The 20,062-nt window shown below is 40.4% G+C and overlaps 1 protein-coding gene across 6 annotated transcripts in view; it reads right to left on the bottom strand.

The window, feature by feature from the left end:
* Positions 1-1,601: 1,601 nt before the first annotated feature.
* The window catches only part of ATG10 (autophagy related 10), a 318,137-nt gene continuing 299,676 nt past the window's right edge, over positions 1,602-20,062 (bottom strand). For 5 of the 6 annotated variants that reach the window (XM_069085042.1, XM_069085045.1, XM_069085041.1 and 2 more), the window contains 3 exons: positions 3,286-3,383; positions 2,737-2,854; positions 1,602-2,066 (listed from right to left, as the gene is read on the bottom strand). In XM_069085042.1, coding sequence (XP_068941143.1) covers positions 2,743-2,854; positions 3,286-3,383 — 210 coding nt within the window. In that variant the 3' untranslated portion in view covers positions 1,602-2,066; positions 2,737-2,742. The remainder of the gene's footprint in view (positions 2,067-2,736; positions 2,855-3,285; positions 3,384-20,062) is intronic. The other variant, XM_069085043.1, reaches the window with a different exon arrangement.

The following is a 20,062-nucleotide window of genomic DNA, read 5'->3' as shown; positions in this document are numbered from 1 at the left end:
AGTATCAAGTGGGGGTGAGTTTGGGAAGGGGCAAAGGGGAAAAAAGATGTAGAACAGAATCTCTGCAAATATTGGAAATTCCTTAGGCGTGTGTGTGTCTGTGTCTGTGTCTGTGTCTGTGTGATTAGAGGGTGGGGAGGGCTGGAAAAATGTTGCTAAAAACATTTCAAAAAAATCCTCATCCTCATAGATGAGGAAACAGACCCACAGAAGCTCTGCTCCTGACTCTGACTTTTTCCATCTCAAAGCCAGCAGCCTCCTCACCCTAGAGATGCCTCTGTTCCCTTCTCTGACTGGCGACAGTTTCTGGAAGTTTCTGGTCCATCCATGCTCATTCTCTACTCCTGACTCTCCAGACTTGTCCTTGTTGCCCTTGCTGAGTGTCCCTGACCCACCTACACCCTTTTTTCCAGCTCCCTTTGAGATGACAGTTTCCCCATCAGAATGAAATTCCTTGAGGGTGGGGACTGGCTTGGGGGCAGGGGGAGCTTCTATTTGTATTCCCAGTATGTGGCACGTGGTAATCAAATAACAAATGTTCTAAGTGATTTCTCCAAGAGTCCCATAGGGCTACACAGCCCAGAGTAGAACCAGGGTCTCTCACCTCCCAGTCTGGAGTGTGTTCTTCTGTTCTTTAAGAAGTAAACCTAGGGGCGGCTAGGTGGCGCAGTGAATACAGCACCGGCCCTGGAGTCAGAAGGACCTGGGTTCAGATCCGGCCTCAGACACTTAACACAAAAACTAGCCATGTGACCCTGGGCAAGTCACTTAACCCCAATTGCCCTCCAAAAAGCAAAAAAAAAAAAAAAGAAGTAAACCTTAACTAACATTACCAACAAGCTATCTCTATATCAGACACAAATTCAGAGAGATTCTAGACTTATTGAACATTATTGCCGGAATGCAGAAGAGAAATTACCCATCCCAAGCTGTGCATTTTAATAAGGAGACTAAAATGGCCAGAGGTTAAAAACCACACCTATGTTAGCACAGCTTAATGACAAGGTATCTGGGATGAAGGGTTATCTCATAGTTGTTGTTCAGTTGTGTATGACGCTTTGTGACTGCGTTTGGGGTTTTCCTGGCAAAGACATTGGACTGCTTTGCCATTTCCCTCTCTAGTTCATTTTACAGATAAGAAAACTGAGGAAAACAGGGTTAAGTGACTTGCCCAGGGTCACACAAGCTAGTAAGCACACAGAGGGTATGTGACTTGTCTAAGGTCATACAGGTAGGACGGAATTGAGGTAGCATTTGAACCCAGGTCTTTTCTAAATACAGTATCTTTCCTCAGTGGCATTCATTTAATTTGTATATATTTTGTTTTTGCTTACCTATGCCAATATTATGACACACTCTCGCATTCCCCATAGTAGAATATAAGCTCTCTGAGGGCAAAGCCATTTTCATTTTTGTCTTTGTATCTTCAGCAGCCAGCAGAGAGCCTGGCACGTAACAGACACTTTAGAGATTCTGCTTGAATTGAAATGGAATCTAAAGAAAATAGAACCTAAGGTCGGCAAAAAAGGAGGACGCAGGGGCACAGGGATGAAAGGAAGAACGTGTTATAAAGTGAAAAATAAAAAATCAGTGGCAAGGTATGAAATCTCAGCCGTGTATTATTCCTTAGAATAAAAAATGAAAATTATTTTAAGCACATAAAGCCAATTTTGTATTTTAGATGTCAAAGACACATCTTGTACCGAAGGACTTCAGTCATGCTCACAATGAATGCTCGCACTCATTTCTCTGAGGCCAGAAGAAAGGCTGCGGTCAGAGCAGAGAACACCAAGGAAACGCCTGTTCCATCAGATTCAGGGAGCAGGCTGCCCCACAATGCATTCTCCCTCTCCTCAGGGCCCAATCACCTGTGCCTCTGAGGCAGGCATTAGAGACATGCTTGCCTTCAGCTCTCCAGGTTGTGTTGTTTCCAAGGACAAACAGAAACAGCTCAGTGAAGACCGTAGTGGGCGGCACTGTCCATCACCCGTCCTGAGCTGCTCATGAAAACAAAGCCTCTAGTGACTGTCCTGGCTCCTCAGTGTGGGGAGGCTTGACTCAGAGACCTGGATGTAGCACAGGAGAGAAGTAAAAAGACAAAATAAGGTGACTGGGGAGCCCTCAAAAGCCATCTGAATGAAGACTTCCATAAGTCGGCTTGGGCCTGAGGAGGAGGAACCTGTATGTACATGTCAGCTGACTACAGGGCAATGGTAACACACCTATGTCACAAGAGAACCACAGAGCCCTCTGGAGTCAGCTCCTCTACTCCCTTATTATACAAATGAGGAAACTTGAAGGCCAGAGACTTGCTCAAGGTCAGAAGGAATCGGTAAACAACAGAGCTAGGAATGGAAGCCTTAGTCCAAGTCCGACCCTGCAGCATTTTATAAGGGGGGGGAAAACCTTCATTTTAGGTGCCACTTGAAGGGAGCTTGGGCAGCCAGGTGGCACAGTAGTCTGGAGATAAGAAAGAGTCATCTTCACGAGTTCAAATCCCACCATAGACACTTCCTAGCTGTGTGACCCTGGGCAAGTCACTTAACCTTGTTTGCCTCAGTTTCTTCATCTGTAAAATGAGAAGGAAATGACAAACCACTCCAGTATCTTTGCCAAGAAAACCCCAAATGGGGTCATGACTTTAACCATCGAACAACAATAAAAATGGAGGGTACGAAAGTGATACTGAAACTCCTTCAAGAGATGGCACAATGTTACAAATGTCCTTTTCTTTACCTTGTATCAATCTGTTTCTGCATCCTGCTGAGACATTGCCTTGGCATAACTCAAAGGAAGGTTCAGCCCCACCACTGGCCCAACGATGCTGAGCCACGAAGTGATGTAGTTCATGTTCCTTTAAAAAAAAAAAGCAAACCGAAAGAAATACCAATATTTCCATTGTGGTTTGGAGTCATCACAGAAAATCAAGCAATAGATATTTATTAAGTATCTACTATGTGCCCAGCTCCATACTAGGCTCTGGTTTATTTCATTTTTTTTTTTCTGGAGGGCAATTGGGGTTAAGTGACTTGCCCAGGGTCACACAGCTAGTTTTTGTGTTAAGTGTCTGAGGCTGGATTTGAACTCAGGTCCTCCTGACTCCAGGGCTGGTGCTCTATTCAATGCACCACCTAGCCGCCCCTATTACTTTATTTTTTTTAAGGCAGATCTTACAACCATCTGAAATGCTATATTTAAAATCTGCAGTATTTTAATAATATTATTTTAGAACCATATATTTACTTTTAAATATGAATGCAATTAAAATGTATCAGACTCTCTCACCTACTGTTTTTTTCAGAATTTTCTAACAAAGAAGTCATGAATTCGTTTGTCTTGCAAGGATGAAGGACAAAGAAAGGTTGTCCAAGTATTGGGTGCTCCTGAAAAAAATCAAAGTAGATACAAGAATTGCTCATCAATATGGCTTTGAACAAGTTGAACTAATTCTACTACACAAACAATAATGATAACAATAGTAGCTGATTTTACTTGAAGTAGTTAATGGTATTTTAAATGCAAAGTGCTTTCTATATGTTATTTCATCAATAGCCTGCCATGCACAGCCTAGGTGCTGACAAGATACAATGCTATACAAGACATAGCCTAGCGGTCCTTGCTTTCAATCAGAAAGGGGGAGGGGGAAGAAATGAACATCAATAATTGTGATGCAAACTGTTCACAGAGCTATAAATAAAGTTTTATGTGAGAACACAGGAGAGAAAAAAATATTTCTGATTGGGGGATAAGGGAAATTTCGGGGAAGAAGTGACATTTGAATTTTGTCTTAAATGCTTAGAATTTCAGTAGGTAGAGAGGGCAGGACTGGCATTCTGGGCAAAAAGAACGCCATGAGTAAGAGCACAGAGGTGGACAAGGCAGAAAAGAGTATAAGGAGAAGTCTGGTGTGGGGGAGTGTACACTATGTGGAGGGAAATAGTGTGAGATAAAGCTGAAAGCACAGAATGGTTCCAGATGACGCCAGTCCTTGAATATTTGGGCCTTATTGAAATAGAAGCATTAAAAAAAAGTTTTGAGAAAATCTCTATATATGCAGAAGTTAATTTCTCAGTGGTCTGATGTACAGGAAAGGGGTCACGGTGATGGGGTGCTTGGGATCTGTGTCTGTAATATCAGTCTGTAAAATCGATTTGTAAAACCAGTTTGTAAAATCAATTTGTAAAACCAGTTTGTAAAATCACATTTCCCCCTCCTCGGCCTCAGAGCATTAACTCTGCTCCTTCCCCCTGCCAGCAGTCTGCCCAGCAATGACCCATGAATTGTTTTTTTCTGCTTGGAACAATAACAAGCTACACCTATGAATCCTTCACTAAACCATCTATAAACATTTTAGCTTAGGCAAATGTTGTCTCCCCTTAGTATAATGGCCAGCTGCATCTATGAATCCTTCAATGCACTATCTGTAAGTTAACTCCTTAGCCAATTATACACATACTGAGTCTCTGTTAGCCCTGGTTCCCAACATCCATCTTGTCAAAAATGACATTGATGGGTGACAGATTAGGCACTTCTCAGTCAGTCTTGACCACTAGTTGACTCAGTGACGTTTCAAGCCTAAAATCACACCTCCAGGTAGCCCCACCTTGGGCTATTTCCTAGGGAATTATGGGCAATACTCCTTCGAAGTTGACATTAAAAGTGCATGTTCCTTTAAGCACTTACCACTCCTTAACTCCTCCCTAATCCCACCCTTACTCACCTAGTTAGCATAATTGACATCTGATTTACTGTCTGGACTCCTTAAAACTATACCTGTGACTTCTTTAAGTTTGCAGGTTCCCTAAGAACCCCTGCCCGCTGTAAAGCGTAACAATAAACTTTTACAATCCTGACTCCAAGTTTGCTTGGACCTACTGAATTCTTTCCAGACTGAATCAAAGGGATTCTGGTCATTGATCTTGATCAGAGTTTCTGTATAACCTATTGCCAATCCCCCATCAATGGGATTATGAATTTAATTCTAGGAGGGAATTTAAGATACCATCAAGGCCAACCCCCTCATCGTAGAGATAAGGGGACTAAAACCTAGGGGAAGAGATTGAAGATGGGAAGACTGATTAGGAAGCTAATAAAATAATCCAGGAAGGTGGCTGTGTGAGCCTCTATTATAATAGAAAAAAGAAAAGGGGCAGGTGAGCCTCCAAAAAGGAATCTCTAGGGGCCACGGGGAGGAGAGTGCAATGGTGTCCTCTCCCCAACTGGGACCAGATGAGTGCCTTGTGAACCTCCAAGGGCAAATGGTTAGGGACTAGAATCCTTCCAGCATCCCTGGGGCATAGGTGGTTGGTGACAGGGTCTGTGTCTGTGAGCCAAGGACACACTAAATATCCTGAGGAGAGACAACTTCATTGATTCCACCAAGACAGCAGTGCAATTCTACACCAGACCTACCAGGAAGATCTAGAGCAAGGTTGGGGAACCTGCAGCCTGAAGGCCACATGTGGCCTTCTTTATTAAGGGAATTTGTTCTGTGAAGTTTGGATTCAGTCAAAGGGCCTCGAATGAGGACCTAGAGAGTCACATGTGGCCTCAAGGCTGCAGGTTCCCCACCCCTGATCTAGAGGAATCCAGCAAAAGGACTTCCAGGAGCTGAGAGTCATCATCTTGTGCCACATGTGCTTCAAGCTTGAGACCACATTCCCCCACAGTCTCTGCATGCACTGGCAGGAGGGTGCGGGACAGACTTGGGGAGATAATTTGCACCAACCATTCTGATTCTACTCCTACTATATCTTTCTATAAGCTAATTGAGTATGGCTGATACTTGATATCAACTGATAATCATAGGAGGAAACATTTTGATGAGAGGTCATGAGCTTAGATCCTCAGAGCCTAGAGAGGTTCTGGGGACCCAGTGCAAGTGCATGTTAGGAGAGTAGCTCCAGAATGTGTGCTACATATAAATAAGAAAAGAACATTGAAAATGAAAGGCTACAGGCTTTGAAAATTGTATCTAAGATCTAAGGAAAAGTCAGAATTTGGTGCAAATCTGAATGGGCTCAAACGTTCCTTAAATCCAGAAGGAAAAAAAATTGAGTAATTTTCTCCTTCCCTTCCCTTTCCCCTCCCCCCTCCCCCCTCCACTCTTCCTCTCTCTCTCTCTCTCTCTCTCTCTCTCAGATAAAAGCAGAACAGTTAATGGTTCCTTGACTGGCCCTAAAGAAAATTTCATCCTTTATAACTTAAAGAATGAATGGAGGAAATTTTATGGGGGATAGGATTTTTATTAACAAGAAGGAACAGTTCCTGATGGGGAAGGGGGGTTGGGGGAGGAAGAGATGGTAAGAATAATGAAAACCTTAGGGAAAAATCACCACTACATTTTAGAGTTTGTTAAAGACCATAAAAGGATCCCAATCTCAGATTTCAAAGCATTTGTAGAGTGGACAGCTAGGGGAGATGAGAACCTCTCAAGAATGAAAAGTTAAAGTCTTGAGAAATAAATAATTCCTGTGAGAAGGAAAATTTGGGTAGTTATCTAAAGAGAGTAATATGGATACATAGGGATCTCATCAAACAACTTAGATTTTTTAAAAATCTTTACAATAGATGAAAACAAGGCAGAGAAAAAAAAGATAATACAAAACCATGGTATGGTTGTTTCAAATTAATGTTGGAAGCATTAAAGGTGGTAAAAAAAAAAAGTCAACAAAAGGGGTATTTAAGAAAAAAACTATAACAACCATAAAACAGGGTTTACATTTGGCTCTACAACCCATGGTTACCCCAGGTTCACTATGGAATATTTTTGCCAATCATAATGATGCAAATATAAACTCCTAAACTCTGTATTCTCTATGATAGACTAAAGAAGAACTATCCTTCAAATAGCAAAATATCTATTTGAGACAGAACAGCAAACTAAATAATAGAGGAAATAAAGCAACAGAATTATGCCAACTTCTGTTCCCCAACCCATAACCCATATACAAGGGAGTATAATCTCCTATTGACTTCTGCCCAGATGGAAAGATAGTAATGCAGCTAGAACACCTCTGACAGCTGCAAGAGTTGGCCTCATGGTTTCTTGCTTCTGCCTCTCGGAGACCTCTTTGTGTGTAGCTTTGTTGTCCATAAAGTTTGCAAAATACACACTTCACAAACATACTGTTCCTTTTGTGACCCACAAGAACACAGAAGTTGATACTATAAACATTAACCCTAATCTACAGATAGGTAAACTGAGGCTCTGAGGTCAAGTGATTTGCCCATAGTCACACAGCTTGTGTCAAGAGGTAAGATTTGAACTCAGGTCCTCCTGCCTCCAAGTTTAGCACTCATACATCAAACTCAACATTAAATAGTGTTATTTCCCAGAGATTTGTTTGCCACAACTGCCCCATTCTGTCTGGGCAGTCATAATCCAGTGATCTCTGTAAAACCAGGAAGGGCAGGTGAGGTGCTAAAGGACTACAGAAGGACAAATGTTTCCATTTTTTTGAAAGGGAAAATAGAATCTGCAAATCATAGGCCAATGCACTAGACAATTAGAGTTCTAAATATCTCCCTTTAGCAATATTTCACATCTTTTAAAAATATATCATTTTCAGAAAGAAAGAATATTAAAAACTATCAGAATTTTTTCCACCGACATTTATTTTTTTAATATTAACTCAGAAAGTAAATTCATGAGAAAATGCTACCATCTGCTGTTGGAAATAATGAACTGATGGGATTCAACACAGGAAAATATGGCAATACAGAAAGCCAATGCTTTGTATCAATCTTATGATTCAATAAATACTTCTCCTCAAATAAAGTTCTTAGAAATGGTTTTCCATGAAGATAGGAAGGCTAAGTCAGATTCATAGCTCTGTAACACTAGGGAAGTTATATGGGTCCATTCCCTTGCGAAACTTAATTTTGCAATGGTTAAATATCTCATAAAATAAGCTGGATGTGAATACTGTCTCAGAGCTGTTAAATATGATGACCATAAGGAGATAATGTAGCACTGACCCTTCTGGATCTCATAAATGCATTGTTCCTTAATTCATTTCTTCATTTTGTTTGCCCTCCAGGAGGGCACAAATGTAATTTCAAGCACAGAGCTCTCACATGGTTTTATTTCTCCAATAGCCCAAGTCTTCCTTTTGTACCAGGCATATTCTTCCAACACGGTAGGAAAAGAGACTTCCATATTCTCTCCTGAACTTAAGTTTGTTCATGTATCAAGATACAAAATTCCTGGTGGACAGTGGCCTGCTTGGCTCCTGTCTCGGATACTTTTTAAATATAGAAAAAAAGTTGTAGAGAAGTCTTCTAATATGCACCCAAGGGAATTCCTAATAGCCACTCCTTCCCACCCCTCACTCACCAGACGTGGTTGCACATACCATGGAATAATAACTGGAGTAGCTAGTAATTTTAGGTTTGCAAGGCACTTGACATACATTAACTCACTTATCCTTATAACAAGAAGACTGGTCCCTCAGCCACAGAAATCACAGACGGGGGTAGGAGCAATTTTCCTCCTCAGCATCCACCAATAGAGAGCAAAACACTTTTGCAGATGTATATGAACCCCCAGTAAGAGAGAAAGAAATAACAGCTTATAGACTCGAAGATTATCAGAGTTGCAAGGGACCCTAACAGTCCTCTGCTCCCACCCTTATTTTATGAATGATTCTGCTTTCTCAGGCCCAGGGAGACAGAGCAAGGCAAGAGCAGGGCTTCCTGAATCCCGACCCAGCCCTCCTACTTCCTCTTCCATTGTTAGAACATATTTTTAAAACTTGAAGAGACCTTAGGATGCCCTTATTTTACAATGGGGAACCTGAGTTTCAGGGAAATGGAATAGATCACTCAAGGTCAAAGAGATAAGAAGCAAAGCCTGGAGTCAAACCCAGGTCCACAGTCTTGACTCTAAATCTAATTTTGTTGGGCAGCTAGGTGGCGCAGTGAATAGAGCACCAGCCCTGGAGTCAGGAGGATCTGAGTTCAAATCTGACCTCATACATTTAACACAAAACTAGCCATGTGACCTTGGGCAAGTCACTTAACCCCAATTGCCCTGCCCTCCCCCCTCCAAAACAAAACACAAATCTAATTTTGTTGTCACTACATTGTACTATCTCATTCCAATTTATTCATTCAACAAAAATTTATTTCATGCTACTATGTTCAAAGCATTTTGATAGACTCCATGGGAAGTACAACTGTGTCTGGAGAGTTCCTCTTCTCCAAGAGTCTAGTCTGGCAGCAGAAAAACAATGGGAAGGGGAAGAGAATAAACATTTATATGGTCTCTGCTTTGTACCAGACACTATGCTAAGCACTTTTCAAATGATATCTTATTAGATCCTCACAATAACCCTAGGAGGGAGGTGTTATTATCTCCCCATTTTATAGATGAGGAGATTGAGGCAAATATAGGTTAAATGACTTGCCCAGGGTCACATGGCTAGGAAGTGTCTGAGACTGGGCAGAGGATCAAAGATCTTGAGTTGGAAGGGCCTCAGAAACCATTGAGTCCAATTCTCATCATTTTATAGATAAGGACACTGAGGACCAGGAAAGATAAGTGACTTTGCCAAGGTCACATAGTGTCAGGTAGTATTTGAACCCAGGACTTCTGATTCCAGAGACAATACTACTTCCACTGTACCATGAAGCCATGTATCAAATAACTGTCATATAAAGGAGATAAGATGAGAAAGGTACACATGCTAAAGAATTTGAGAGCAGAGAATATTTATTCCTCTGAAAACCCAGAAAGGTTTTATAGAGGAAATGGCATTTGATCTCATCCTTAAAGGATGGGAAGAATTTTGATGGGCAAAGATGAGAGCCAGATGAAGTAACCTGTACAAGGTGTACAGACAAGAAAACCCACAATGCATGTTGTGGGCCTAGCCAGTTCATCTGTAACATGGAGAAGCAGTAGGAGATCTGACCCCTATCTATAAAATGATGGGAACTGGACTCAATGGTTTCTGAGGCCCCTCCAACTCAGGATCTTTGATCCACTGTCCAGTCTCAGATACTTCCTAGCTGTGTTACCCTGGGCAAGTCATTTCACATCTATTTGCCTCAATTTCCTCATCTGTAAAATGGGGAGATAATAACACCTACCTCCTAGAATTGTTGTGAGGATCAAATGCGTACAAATACTGGCTGTATTGAATTGAACCTGACAACAGTTAACAGATGTAAAGATTTTATGAGAGGGAGGAAGACATAGAAACAGAGATAGAAAAGTGGAGTGTTTGGAGGGTCAGGCCTCATGATGTCAGGCAAAGAAGGAATTCTCCCATCTAGCACTGCTTCCCTCATGAATGAGCAAGACATCTAATAAAAGGGAAGATGGGTAATATTTACAAAAATAATAACATAGAAATTGGGTAGAAGAGAGAGCTCTGGTACTTTAGAAGCTTGACTCCTATGAGGGACACTGAGAGAATAAAGAAGGAAAAAGTAAGGGTATACACCATGAATCAGAATATAAAATTCAGAATACAGTATAAAGAAGAGAAATAATGAGGGAGATAAAGAAAAGAAGGCCTTTTAGAAATGGGGCAGTAAAAGAAAATTACCTAAAATAAGAGTTTGGAGGAGAGAGAAGATGGTAAAGCACTCATTTAATGAGGCAAGAAAGGAGAAGGAACACAAAATGGAAGAAATTGATGAATACATTTTAAAAATAAATGAGCAATTTAAGTAAATTCAAAGAACTTAAGATGAAGGCAGGCAAATGGGAAACAGGAGAGAAGAAAAGTAGGGAACTAGACTAACATTAGAGCAATAAAAACAAAGCCAATCACAGGATCAAATACTAATTTAAAGCTATAAGGAAATAAAAATCCTTAAGAAAGAAACAAATGGAAGAAAACCCAAGCTAATAATCAGAACTTTAAATGTAAGTGCATTAAACTATTCAATAAGAGTGGAAGAATGAATAAGAAGACAAAACCCAACAATCTATTACATACAAGAAACATACAAAGACAGGGACTCTTCAAAGTTTTCCAAAATTCCCCTACAAACAACTTTAAAATGATACCTCAAATTGAATTCTGGGGTGACAGAACCAATAAAAGGTCAGGGTGAAATTTTCCAACCTAAAATGATTTAGGAGGTCAGCAGGTGGTCCAACCTGTAGAGTTGGCCACACCCAAGCATCCCAGCAGCAGGCCTTGGAGGCAGATGCAGTAGCAGCAGCAGCAGCAGATTCACGAGCTCTCAGCCCACAGACTTAGTAAGGGGGTTGGACAACTGGTCAGAAGGAGGTTATAGGGGTCCCTTTCCTGGCACTGGAATCATGACCCTGTTGCATTGCCCATATCATAGTCCCAAGTAAGCAGTCTAAGGGTGTGTGTATGGGGGGCGGGGCGGGGGGGAGGGAGTAGAGCAGGGGCCCTGGTCACATTACCAGGGTGGAAAAGATTACTTGTAGTAGCTCATGGGGGAGCAGGGGCCCTAGTTTCAGGTCCAAGGCAGAAAGGAGCATTTATGTTTGTTACTGCAAGAGAGCAGGAGCCCAAGTCACGATTCCAGGGCCATAAGGAGTGAAAGCATTTGCAGCCACAGGGAAGCACGGGTCTTGGTCACAGTTCCAGGGCAGAAAAACCACAGTGCTTGTGGTGGCTCACAGACCAGAGCACAGATCAGTAGAGTAGTGACTACACCTCCCTTAGATCACACCCCCCCCCCCCAAAAAAAAACCAGAAAAAAACCACACTGAAGAGAAGACCTCTTTAAAAAGCAGAATTGGCCAAATGGAAAAAGAGGTACAGAAGTTAATCAAATAAAAGGACTCCTTAAAAAGTAGAATTGGCCAAATGGAAAAAGAGGTACAAAAGCTTACTAAAAGAAAATATTCCTTAAAAATTAGAATTGGGCAAATGGAAGCTAATTACTCCACAACATCAAGAAACAATATGAAAGTGAAAAGAGTGAAAAAATAGAAGAAAATATGAACTATCTCACTGGAAAAATAAATGATCTGAGAAACAGATCCAGGAGAGATAATTTAAGAATTACTGGACTAACTGAAAGCCATGAAAGAAAAAAAGAGTCTAGACATTATACTATAAGAAATTCTCAAGTAAAACTGCCCTGATGTCCCACAATCAGAGGGTAAAATAGAACTGAAAGAACCCATTAATCACCTCTTACCTGAATGAGATCCCAAAATGAAAGTTCCCAGGAATAATATTGTAAAATTCTAAAGCTCCTAGGTCAAGGAGGAAATATTACAAGCAAGCCAGAAAGAAACAATTCAAATATTGTCACACCAGAATCAGGATCATAAAAGAAGCTTAAAAGACCAGAGGTCTTAGAATGTGATATTCCAGAGGGCAAAGGAACTAGAATTACAACCAAGAATCACCTACCCAGAAAAACTGAATATAATCCTTCAGGAGGAAAAAAAATGGCAATTTATTTAAATACAGGACTTTCAAGCATTCCTGATAAAAAGACAAGAGCCAAATAGAAAACTTGGCTTTCAAATACAAGACTCAAGAGAAGCACAAAAAGGTAAACATGAAAGAGAAATCATAAGGGATTCAGTAAGGTTAAATTGTTTACATTCCTATGTGGGAAGATGATATTTGTAACTCTTAAGAACTTTTAATAACTTTATCATTATTAGAGCAGTTAGAAAGAGTATATATGGACAGAAGGCATCGCAGTGAACTGACAATAATGGGATAATATAAAAAAATTAAAATTGAGGGGTAAGGAAGAGTGATGCACTGGGAGAAAGGGGAAGAGAGAGGCAGAATGAGGTAAATTTTCTCACATAAAAGAGGTGTAAAAAAAGAGATTTTACAGTGGGAAGGGATCAACTTACACAACATTTAAACCTCACTCTCATTGGAACTGGCTCAAAGAGGGAATGACATACAGACTCAGTTGGGCAGAGAAATCTACCTCACCCTACAGGGAAGTAGGAGGGAAAGAAGAGAAGAGAATGAGTGGGATGTTGATGTAAGGGAGGGTGGATTCGGGGAGATTGTGGTCAGAAGCAAAACAGACTTCAATCAGAGATGAAGTGAAAGGGAAAGAGAAAGGAGAATAAGCAGGGGGAAAAGCAAGATGAAGGGAAATACACAGTAATCATAGGAAGATCATCCTTCCTTTCTGAATAGGACTAATGACATCACAGGTGATGTCTTGACTCGTGCACAAATTTGTTTTCAGTAAGGCAGAGTTGCACAAAGCTGTCAGCCTCATTCTCTCTTCTAGCGTCACTGAAGTCCAGTGGCAAGACAAAAGTCAAGATGAGTGGTGATGGCCCAGGATGCAGTGGATGACTTTGGTGTCCTTGATGGCTGACCAAGCTCTAAGTGCTCCACAGTAACTGCTTCAGTCACCTTCATGGCTGTTGGAACAAATTGTTCTCATCTACCCATTCTGCTGGGAGAAGTCTTCACATGCGTGGGGTAGACATGCCCTTAACTCACTGACAAGCTTAAGGACTGTTGGTTACCATCAACCTAGTTTAGCCCTTCTGTTGAGACATTTAAAAAAATTGCAGACTGGGGCAGCTAGGTGGCGCAATGAATGGGCACCAGCCCTGGAGTGAGGAGGACCTGAGTTCAAATCCAACCTCAGACACTTAACACTTACTAGCTGTATGACGTTGGGCAAGTCACTTAACCCCAATTGCCTTGCCTTCTCCCCTCCAAAATAATAATAATAATAATAATAATAATTGCTGACTATATAAAATACTTGGGAGTCTACCTGCCAAGAAAAACCTAGGAACTATATGAACACAATTACAAAACACTTTTCATACGTATAAAGTCTGATCTACACAACTGAAAAAATATTAATTGCTCATGGATAGGCCAAGGCAACATAATAAAAATGACAATTATATCTAAATTTATTTATTTATTCAATGCCATACCAATAAAACTACAAAAAATTATTTTATAGATTTGGAAAAAATAATAACAAAATTCATCTGGAAGATCAAAAGGTCAAGAATATAAAGGTGATCAATGAAAAAAAATGTGAAGGAAGGCTGTCTAGCCATACCAGATCTCAAACTGCATTACAAAGTGGCAATCATCAAAACAATCTGGTACTAAGAAACTGAGTGGTGGATCAGCACAATAGATTAGGTCCACAATACACATAAGTAAAGACCATAGTAATCTATTGTTTGAGAAATGCAAAGATCTAAGCTTTTCAGACAAGATTTCATTTTTTGACAAAAATTGCCCTGAAAAATGGAAAGCAGTTGGCAAAAACTAGGAGGTAAGGGAGGTCAGGATATTGTCAGAAAGAGGAATTCTGCAGTGCTTAATCTGCATCTCAGTTTCCTCATCTGTAAAATGAGGGGGTTGAAGATAATGGCCTCTAATGTCCCTTCCAGTTCTAAATCTAGGATTCTATGAGCCTATGAATTTCAAAACCATGGAGATGGCACAGTTATGAGTGATGGTAAGAACTATGGTGTTAACTTAAAGAAAAATTGCTAACAATTACAGCTATCTTGGAGTATAATAGATTAGGGAGGTGGTGAGTTCCCATCTTCACTATAAGTGTTCAAAGATGTCTACTTTTCAGGAATGGTATAGAAGAGATTCTTGTTAGGGTATGGGTTGGACTGGATGTTTTCTGAGTTTGCTCAGAAATCAAATCGTGCAATTCTGTGAAATAACACTTATTTGTTACAGACCTATTAGGAAGTATAATCAACAAGAATATTCTAAAGTTTATTGAAAAAATAAAGAAGTTTTAGGTAGATGTCTATAAAGAACAACAACTCCTATACAATTAGGTCAGAATAAACCACTCTTTTTTTTTTTTTTAAAGCAATCAGGGTTAAGTAACTTGCTCAAGGTTACACGGCCAGTTATTTCTGGGTGTGGTGCTGAGGGTCTGGGCCCAGGATTCGATCCCCAGGTCATCACGACACTGGGGCCAGTGCTCTTACTCGCTGTGCTACCTGGCCGCCCCAGAATAAATCATTCTTGCCACAAATATTAATAAAGGGGAAGAAATATTTGAGACTAAAAGTGCTCAATGAATTTTATAAAGTATTAAATTGTAACCCACTATATCATAATATACACTAATATTTCAGTTCAACATGAAATAATTCTTTAATGCTGTCTAATCTTACTAGGAAACAACAACAAAAAAGTAAACCAATTACTTAAGTATTTTAAAAAACTAATCAAAGCTTTCATCCAAAGAAAATGAGAAAATCGCAGGCTCAGACCCACTTAGTATATTGATGTGGTATCTGAGTAGGAGAAAGAAAAACAAAACGTGTCCAAACAAAGAGGGGAAAAAAAAATTAAAAACCTCGTGTCATGTTGAATGCACTTTAAATTTCTGCCTAAAAGTTTTTTTTTAATTCCATTACATTTTTTAAAACTTCTTTGTTTGGGTGGAATAAAAAACTCTTTTAGAAATGAGCTTGGAGAATCATTGTAGGCACATACAGCCTCAGGGGAAGAACAGTGTCTCTGTATTGTAATGTTAATGAAACAGGAAGATCTTCCCTGTCCATTAATAGGCCTGTGTGGCCACATGTCAATCACGGATGTCTTGCTGCTTTCATAGCTATGATACATCCTGACTCACATACAGAGCCCACTGAGGGAGGAACTTGCCTAAGGAGGAGCTTGCTTAGGGAGAAGCTTATACAAAAGTTTTCACACCTTTTGGTACTAAGCTAATTAGGCACTGAGTCATGAGGGTTGTGGTACCTTCTGGTTCTGAGCCTATTAGTTGAAAATTATATATAGGGAGGTTGGTATTTTACTTTGGGGGTTCGCTCATGAGAAGGACCTTTTGATTCCCTGGGTGGGACTCTGAGCAGCTGTTTGTTAAGAGCCTCCTGACTATTCAGAGGTTTGTGCTGTCCTGATCTGGTGGTGTACGCAGCTGGTTGTATTACTTTGTTTAGACAGTAGGACTCCTGTCTGATGAATCTCTGTGTTAATTTCTCTGTTTTTATTTTCTACTCACCTATAATTAAATAAGATTGTTAACCCCTTAGTTGTCTTTCCTTTAGCAAAGCAGACCAAAGAACCTGTGTTAGCAGGCCATCCTGGGTGTGCTAGGGTGCTTGCTATTATAGTATGTAGATAGAAAAGGATCCCTTGGGGCAGCTAGTTGGTGCAGTGAATAGAGCACCAGCCCTGGAGTCAGGAGGACCTGAGTTCAAATGCTGCCTCAGACACTTGACACACTTACTGTGTGACCTTGAGCAAGTCACTTAACCCCAATTGCCTTGCCTTACCCCCTCAAAAAAAAAAGGATCTCAAACATAGGTAGGATCACACACACTAGAAGGGTAGAAGCACAAACTTGGCGTGGGCTCCCACTCCAATCACTTCTAATACATGTAAAAAATGATTGTAAACAAACTTTAGAGCTACAGAACCCACAAAGTGACAGAGAGAAACAGATCTCCCACTGAAGGAAGGCCGGCAGGCATACAGGAAGGGTCTATTACACCAAGCTGGGAGCCCAGCACAGAGCCCTGTGGTCTTAGCCTCAAGGCAGCCCTGACCAGTGGTGGCCTGAGCAAATTTCAGGAGAGTGAATCACCAGCAACTGTGGCAGTTTCCAGACTTCTGAACCCGTAAAGTCTGTTGGAAAGGGGAGGGGGGTGGGGGGGAGAAGGGGAAGGGGAGGACTGAAGAACAAGGTCTGGCCCCTGCCCCCAGGGCGAGAAGCAGTGGAAGCATGGAGGCCGAGCAGCTGCTGCCATGTGGCTGCTTCCAGAGCTCCTGGCCTGCAGATCATAGGGGGACCAAGCAACCATTCAGAGGGTAATCCCTCTTGCTTTAACCTGCTTGGATCTGGATCATGGTCTTGGGTGGTGGTCCTGGCATGTGTGACCAGTGAGCCAGAGCTTGTGGGGGCTGTAGAGACAGAGCCCTCCTTCCTAATAGCTCTGGCATCTGCGAAAACCCCAGAGATTTGGGACATAGCTCTCTCCATTCTGGAAGCAGAGTTCTGCTGTGTCAAAGAACTCAAAAAAACAAGTAATTGTCTGGCAAGATGAGCAAGCAATGGAAGCACAAACATACCATAGAACCCTTTTAGGGGGACAAAAAGAATCAAGGCATGGAGTGGGAGGAAGACAGTGAAGTCAGAACTCCTGCATCAAAAACCTCCAAGAAAAATATGAACTAGTTATAGGCCATGGAGGAGCTCAAGAAGGATTCTGAAAATCAAATAAGAGAAGTGGAGGAAAAATTGGGAAGAGAAATGAGAATGAAGCAAGAAAATCATGAAGTGAGTCAACAGTATGCTAAAGAAGACCCAAAAATACAATTAAGAAAACAATACTTTAAAAATACACTAACTCAAATGGCAAAAGAGGCCCAAAAAGCCAGTGAGGAGAAGAATGCTTTAAAAAGCTGAATTTGCCAGATGGAAAAATAATTTCAAAAACTTAATGAAGAGAATAACTCCTTCAAAATTAGACTAGAGCAAATGGAAGCTAATGACTTTATGATAAATCAAGATACTATAAAACAGATCCAAACAAATGAAAAAATAGAAGGCAACATGAAATATTTCATTGGAAAAACCACTGACCTGGGAAAATAGATCCAGGAGAGATAATTTAAAAATTATTGGACTACCTGAAAACCATGATCAAAAAAAGAGCCTAGACACCATCTTTCAAGAAATTCTCAAGCAAAATTGCCCTGATATTCTAGGACCAGAGGGCAAAATAAAAATTGAAAGAATTCACCGATTGCTTCTTGAAAAAGATCCCAAAAAGAAAACTCCCAGGAATATTATAGCAAAATTCCAGAGTTCCCAGGTCAAGGAGAAAATACTGCAAGCAGTCAGGAAGAAAAAATTTGAGTATTGTGGAAACACAATTAGGATAACACAAGACTTAGCAGCTTCTAAGGGATCAAAGAGCTTGGAATATGATAGTCCAGAGGTCAAAGGAGCTAGGACTAAAACCAAGAATCACCTACCCAGTAAAACTGAGTACAATGCTACAGGGAAAAATATGGTCATTCAATGAAATAGACGACTTTCAAGCATTCTTGATGAAAAAACCTGAACTGAACCGAAAATTTGACTTTCAAATACAAGAAGCAAGAGAAGCAGGAGAAGGTAAACAGCAAAAAGAAATCATAAGGAACTTATTAAAGTTGAACTATTTACATTTCTACATGGAAAAATGATAATTGTAACTCATAAGACTTTTCTCAGTATGAGGATAATTGAAGGGAATATATATGTGTGTCTACATATGTGTCTACATACATATATGTCTATGTATAGGAGAGTATATGTGTATATAAATATGTATGTAAGTGTGGGCATATGTATGTTCATGTATATATAGACAGAAGGCACAAGATGAGTTCAATATGAAAGGATGATATCTAAAAATAAAATTAAGAGGTGAGAGAGGAATTTATTGGGAGAAGAAGAAAGAGAGAGATAGATTAGGGTAAATTATCTCATATAAAAGAGACAAGAGAAAAGTGTTACAATCAAGGGGAAGAGTAGGAAGGTGAAAGGGAATGGGACAACCTGACTCTCATTGAATTTGGCTTAAGGAGGGAATAACATATACATTCAATTGGGTATCTTGCCCTACAGGAAAATAGAGGGGTAGGGGATAAGAGGGGGGATGATAGAAGGGAGGGCAGACTGGGGGAGAAGGTAGTTAGAAGCAAACATTTTTGAAAAGGGATAGGGTCAAAGGAGAAAATAGAATAAGTGGGGGGTGGGATAGGAGGGAGAGAAATATAGTTAGTCTTTTACAATATAACTACTATGGAAATAATTTGGGTAACTACAAATGTACAACCTATATCTTCCCAGTGGGGGTGGGTGAGGAGGGAAGAAGGGAAAAAATGTGGAATTCAAAGTTTTAAAAACAAATATTAAAAAAAATTTTTTTACAATCAACTGGGAAATAAGATATACAGGTACTGGGGTATAGAAACCCATCTTGCCCTACTAGAAAGTTAGGGGGGGGTGAAGGGAGAGGATATAAGAGAGAACAGATTGGGGGAAGGGATATTCAATAGGCTTGCCATTTTGGGGTGGGGGAAAGGGGAAAGATGGGGAGGAAAAAATTGTAACTCAAAATCTTGTGGAAATAAATGTTGAAAACTTAAAATTAAAAAAAAAAACACTAGAAGGTACAAGGTGCTGAAAGAGAAGCTGAAGTAAGGTAGCTCTCCCAGAGGCAATGAGTAAAGGGCAGGTCAGGGGTGGGGAATCTGTGGCCTTGAGGCCACATGTGGCCCTCTAGGTCCTCAAGTATACTCCTTTGACTGAATTAAAAGACCTAGAGGTAAGTCATTCCTCTCAAATTTGAAAGCCAAATAATGGCTCCTTGGCCACTCAGAGAAACTTAGCAAACTTAACCATAATAACATCACTGTATTTGGTGGCTTATGCTTTCAGTACTTATCCTTCTATGATTCTATTGAATAATATCAGCTCCAATTTTACATAAATTTTCCAAATTTACATAAAATTTTAGTTTATAAAAGATTTTCTTCACAATAACTCTGTGAAGCTATTGATTAGAGAAATGCAAACTAAAACAATTCTGAGGTACCATGTCACACTTATCAAAAATGACAAATGTTGGAGAGGATGAGGGAAAATAGGCACACTAAAGAACTGTTGGTAGAGTTGTGAACTGGTCCAACCAATCTGGTGAATAATTTGGAACTATGCCCAAAGGGTTATAACATTGTGCATACCCTTTGACCCAAAAATATCACTACTAGTCTGTACCCCAAAGAGATCAAAGAAAAAGGAAAAGAACCTATACACAGAGGAATATTTATTGCAGCTCTTTCTGTGGGGTCAAAGAATTAGAAATTGAGGGGATTCTCATCAACTGGGAAATGCCTGAACGAGTTGTAGTATACGATTATGATGCAGTACTATTGTGCTATGTAGCAGGTAGGTGACACAGTGGATAGAGCACTAGTCCTGGAGTCAGGAAGACCTGAGTACAAATTCAGCCTCAGAAATTTACTAGCCTTGTGACCCTGGGCAAGTGTAATGGGAATCTGAAGATCTTCCCTGCCCTTTAGCCCCTTGATAGGCTTAAGTGAATCTG

This window comes from Petaurus breviceps, unplaced genomic scaffold (assembly GCF_028583685.1).
Source record: "Petaurus breviceps papuanus isolate PSGF00001 unplaced genomic scaffold, PetGlider_PUasm1.0 175, whole genome shotgun sequence".
NCBI lineage: Eukaryota > Metazoa > Chordata > Mammalia > Diprotodontia > Petauridae > Petaurus > Petaurus breviceps.
The sequence above is the reverse complement of the archived record's forward strand: the minus strand, read 5'-3'. Positions and strand labels throughout refer to the sequence as shown.